This window comes from Atractosteus spatula, chromosome 28, assembly GCF_055471065.1.
Source record: "Atractosteus spatula isolate fAtrSpa1 chromosome 28, fAtrSpa1.hap1, whole genome shotgun sequence".
In the NCBI taxonomy this organism is placed as follows: Eukaryota; Metazoa; Chordata; class Actinopteri; order Semionotiformes; family Lepisosteidae; genus Atractosteus; species Atractosteus spatula.
In genome coordinates, this window is record NC_142733.1 from 554,785 (window position 1) to 560,495 (window position 5,711).

General features: G+C 42.2%; 1 protein-coding gene across 1 annotated transcript; it reads right to left on the reverse strand.

Annotated features, from left to right (window-relative positions):
- Positions 1-555: 555 nt before the first annotated feature.
- Positions 556-2,341, reverse strand: LOC148813685 (uncharacterized). Its single transcript, XM_088907309.1, has 2 exons — positions 1,592-2,341; positions 556-1,542 (listed from the first exon to the last, which is right to left on the reverse strand). The coding sequence occupies exons 1-2, from the start codon at positions 2,339-2,341 to the stop codon at positions 556-558; spliced, it is 1,737 nt and encodes a 578-aa protein (XP_088763435.1).
- Between the last annotated feature and the right edge of the window lie 3,370 nt (positions 2,342-5,711).

Sequence of the window (5,711 nt, forward strand, 5' to 3'; positions counted from 1 at the left end):
TTGAAAATCACCTTGGCCTGACCACAGTCTTTTTATTTCTTGTAAAAGAAGTTGTGGTGTTTGTTCCTCATCCTGCACTAAGTCCCAACTGTAGTAGTAGTCAGGGACTGTGGGTGAGTGTTAAATTAACATGGTGCGTGGCAAGCAATCTTCATTGCGGGTTAGCTCAAGCCCTTTTTCTGAACAGACGATGGTGAGGCCCATTTTGCAGAGCAAATCTCTGCCACACAAATTAACAGGGCACTCTTTAGAAAGGAGGAAGGAGTGGTTACCAGGCCCATACCCATGCTGCTGGCATTCCACTGTCAGGGGTGCAGTAAAATAAGACTTTGTGGGATTACCCGTTACCCCTATTGTTAATATGGATTTTGAGGAGGGGTCGAATCTATAGATATTGTCTCTGAGTAACGAATGTGTGGCTCCGGTATCCACTAAAAACTCATAAGGGTCTCCATTTATGTATAAAGTGATCTTGGGTAGCTGGGAAGGGGAAGAGAGGGCAGGTAGGATAAAAGTCTCGGTGCCCTCAGGCCCTACCTCAGCTTGCGATGAACATCAGTCTCTTTTTTCCTCCTGCCAGGGTGAGCTCACGGTTACCTCAGGTGGAGGTGGTGGTGGTAGATCCCAGTTGTTGCCGTCGCTTCTTCGTTTCGCTGTGTTGTGTTCAGGGCAGTCACGAGCCCAGTGTCCCGTCTGTCCACACTTGAAGCAAGTCTGAAAGTCCCCTCTCGGGCTTTTGCTTCTTCCTCTTCGGCTACGCCGGGCGCGCTGTCCTCTCCCTCTGTTCTGGTCACCCTGGTAAAACTGTAACTGAGCCATTTGTAGCAGGTGAAGCTGATAATGATCCTTTCGGGCTTTTCGCTCTCTCTGGTCTGTGAGCTGTCTTTCAGCATGATAAGCATGGCGACATACTTCTGCTAATCGGGCAGTGTCCCAGCCTATACAGGTAGCTTTTACCATGCCACTTATTTCTGGAAGCAGTCCCTCTACAAAAAGGTTAGTGAGTTGGGTTTCATAAACTGATCCTGCCTCTCCTGCTGAGGGTTCAGACAGGCCACTTAGATTACTGAAGAGAGGAGTCAATCTCTCCAAATAGTCATTACAGGTTTCCTCGGGTTTCTGGTTACATCGCCTTAGCACTACCGAATCCACTTTCCCCGAGTATTTTGCCTCTATTCTGCGACATATGGCATTAAGCTGGGTCTGATAGATACTGCCAGTGTCGCTGCTGTATGAGTGGTCAGGGCTAAACTCATTTTGACCATCTCCCCTTACATCGCCATAATCAAGTTTCAAAGTCTTTGTAAAAACAGTCTCTAGCTCTCCGCTCGTGGGTCTGCTTTGTGCTACTAGCCGTCTCAGGGCTGTTGTGTACTTACGCCCATTGGTTTTGGGGTTTGGCAGCTCCCCAATAACTGTCGCCAACTCACTTAATTTCCATGGGCGATAAACGAGGACAGTAGGTTCCTCATTCTCACCGGTGCGGGGATTAGGAGATTCAATCATTGGCATGTGGAGCATCCCCTCTTCCTTCTCCATGGACTGGGGACGCGGAACGGCAGAAGTATCTGCGGAGCGACCCCCTCCATACTGCACTCCTCTCCTTGTGCAGGGACGGCGAGAGCATCCCCTCCGTGTCACCCTTTTTCTCATCCCGTCGCCTATTATACGGTGAAGCCGGCCGGCCCTCCCCATATGGTGGAGGCGACGGAGGGGTAGTCACAGGAGCAATAGCTACTGCAAGACAATCTAATTCGGGATACACTTTAGTAGTGCTCAACATCATCTGTTTAGGTTTATTACCCCATCCTGACTCATGCCTCCTAGCACATTCCTCCCCCACACGTACACATCTGCACATATATTTAAAATCCCACCCGGGATCTCCCTCTGGGTTAAGTGAATCTGTCATTTCGTGTAATAATTGTATGGCCCATGGCTGAAAACTACCTACACGGGGCCATCTCTTATTTGTCCATCCTGACATATTATCGGAAAAAGGTTGACAGTATATTAACCCATATTCTCTTCCCACTATATTCACGGGCGTTTCATTTTTCTTTCCACTATTGCCTAACGTACTTTGTCTTTCTCTAACTTGCGCCTCAATTTTCCATAACTCAAAACACTTCCAATCGACTTTCTTATTTCCCTTCTTCTCTTTTTCTTTTAACTGTTCTTCTAGTTGTTCTATCTGCCTGGTACTAAAACTACCATTTTCTGGAAAACCTAACTTACTCCACGATGGAAGACACTTTATTCCCCTTTCTCCAAATTCCCTGTACATGTACTTCGCTGGACCGCTCTGTCCTGTTTCCGTCTTCGAATTTTCATTTCCCATTTTTACTGATCGGTGCCTTACTTTAGAACCTTATCACATTAACTACTCCGCAGAGCAAAAACCACATGTCTGTGTTAAGATAAGTTCTTTATGAGTCCTGGACTCATCAAACCCGCGTGAGAACACCCTCACCGGCCTCCTCTTTCTCTGCTATAAAACCACAGAAAATATTCTTATAAATCGTCTTAAAACAAAAGTTCGTTAAAAGGATCACTTACTGACGTCAGACAGCCGTGAATTCTCCAGACGCGTCCCAGGAAGGACAAACAGTTTATCCTCCGAAGTTCGTCCAATTTGCTAAAATTGTCCGGGTCCGGATGGAGTTTCAGCAGCCGTCCGCGCTCAGGTTAGTGTCCCATCTGGGGTGCCAATTCTGTCGAGGAAATTTAACTATCAAGGAAGCCACGAGAGAGAGTTCTCACCTGAGTAAGGTCTTTATTTCAATATTGCAATATTGGGAGCCCTGCTGCCACTTTGCAAAGTGCAACCAGAGACTCAATTTGTTACAAGCAGTACAGGGTTTTTATAAGACGTTGCGCTGTAAAAAAGTTCAGCACTTGGTCCCTTCTAAAACTTCCCCTTTCTCTAAGAGATAACAAATTACATCATAGAGCGAGAGAAGAAAAACTAGATTTGTTATTCAAAGCTTATCAATTACTTTCAGCTAATTCTAATGACCCAGACAGCATATATTGTTTTGGTACATTGTCTTCTAAACTAACCCAAACAGTGTACTTTGTTGACGCACTGTTTTCTAAAATTCTGCACGTACTGTAGCACAGCAGTTACATCCTTGAAATATATTATCTAAAAGCACCAATATATTTTTTTCAAAGCTCTCTACTTCAGTACTAAAGCTGTTCTCAATTGCAACGAACACAGAGTAACAGTTGCTGTCCTCTAGAGGTGACTAAAGTAGCAGACTAATTAAAAACACCTCTTCATATGGTTTAAGCAACTTAGAACCGTATTTGGCATAACACTAGATTGCATTAGACGGCTCCCGAATGTAGTGGAAATAATATCATCACTACTGTACGCACTGAATTTATGCATCCGTCGCTTGGAAAATTATTGCAATATTTAACTCAAATTGCTTAACACCCATACCAAATTTATTAATAATAAAGTTTATTAGTACTTGTGTATTAACGAAAGTGTCATTTACTAATAATTACATTTATTGTCAATCATTATTAGTAGCTGTGAATTTTATGATATCCTAGGGAGTGAAGAGAACAGAACTTAAGCAAATAGTTAAATAAATGGAGCGTGAGCTTTAATGTGTTCTTTAAAATCTGGGTGTCAACTGAATAGATTTGTTGAATATTTTATTATGATGGGTCTCCATATTTGTGGTTATCAGAGGAAAGCGAGGATAATGAGGATATGGGTAGTACCCAAGCATACGTTAAAGAAAGAAACTCAGTATCTTAAAAGTGATTTATGATAGTTCTTCGGAACACTGTCCCTTCTCTGTCCTGCAGCTGTGGTCCTGTAATGACCGTGTTGAAACAGCCAGAGTGTGCTGAATGCCTTGGAGATGGAAGAGGTGGCTCATCCCAGTCAATCGCAAGGCTATGTAGGACTGCACATGACATGATGAGGGTGCTGGCTCTTGATGGACTGGTATGCAAACCAAATGAAAGACAAGCAGAGCATTGTTTTTCAATTCCAAAAGCTCGTTCAATGTGGCTTCTCGCATTTTTATGACTCCTGTTATAGTGCTGCTCTTATAATGTTATAGGATTGTGCACAGGTGTCAGAAGATACCGTCGTAAAGGATAACCACCAAAACAACATGCCAGAGAGCTCTTCCCCACTTTGAAAGAAAGATGTTGGAACTGACTAAAAAAAAACCTTAATTTGAAATGTAAGCTCCTACTGACACAGGAGGAGAGAGAGAGAAAATTGTGAAAATGAGTGAAAATTGAAGTTCTGAAAAGTAAGCAAAAGGCTCGCCGTGCTAAAGAAATGTAGTACCTTAAAAAAGATAGAAATGCTTAGAAGGTCAGAGGAACAATTAATGTTTTTTTATTTGTTCAAGTAATTTTATAAGTTTAATTTCCAGTTCTGTTAAAAATAAAACTTAACTTTACTGGCCATTAGTTGGTGTCTTTCGTAACGATTTAGCAATAGCAATGTGTCCAGTTGTTCGTCTGGAGTGTCTCGTTACAAGAAATTAAAGCAGCAATAATACTGTAACGTTCTGTTTCAAATGCGCAGCTGTGGTTCTCATTTGTTTCGTGACTAATTGCAATTGAGTATCTCATTAATAACTACCTACTCTCATCTGGTGAATTGTAGCCTAAATGCAATTCTTAAATTAAAAACTAACATTAATTTGTCAGGAAATTTAGTTGAAATATAAACAAGAAACAGACAAAGTAATAATTGTATATTAATGTGGCCTACTGATTAACCTACTAATTAGATGATGCACAATGTTCTGATGCACAGTGCCCTGCAGTTCAGGCTAATTAGTACAACAACAACAACGAGCTCTGGGAACCAGATTAAGCACAAGTTCATCGGAACTCCAACTTTTTTCTGCATGTTTTTTTGCTGCAATTGAACTCAGAGCTGGAGATGATCTCCAGAAAGTACCGTACTAACTAAACTACAACTTAGTATGCAGCTCAGTAAGTTCGTTGCAAGTGATCCTGGAGGTCTATTGCATTAAAGGCGGAGCTGTAGTAAATCACAAAGACCAACGTGTACGTACTGGGGTCCTCAAGGGGCTGGAGGTAAGACAATCTGTTGCATTGGTGTGAGTCCTGGTGGGTGATGAATACAGATGCAGCCATTCAAAGTAAGCGGCACAGACACGTACCAGAGGTGATTGGCTACGGCCTCGCGCATCGTGACGCGCGTTGACGCAAAATACCGCATTACGTGATTGGTTGACCGACAGGGGCACTCGTGGTGTGTTGGTCGGTCGTAGAAAGATTTAAATGTCTTTACTGTGCCCGTTTTAGTATTGAATATTTATATGGAATTTTACCACTGAAGGGAAATCTTAGTAGCTGAGCATAAAAACAATAGGAGCATACTGTAAATCGTGTGAAGGCCATAAACGATATTAATTTTGGAACATAAACATACAGTATATGGCTGGTCTCGGTACTTTAAAGAAAACATACACATCAGTATTCCATTTCTCCCTAAACATTTTAAGCATCGAAGTCTTTAACTAACATGAGATTCAAGGTGCTTTATTAGCATGAAAGATGGGTACAATCAGTGTTGGGTATTTACTTTGTAATCTGTGGTCCTTTTAACTGTTTTTACATCTACTGTATTGTTTTAAGGTGCCACTTTTAAAGGTGATATATAAAATCAAGGCTTTAACTTGCTTTAACTCCGCAAG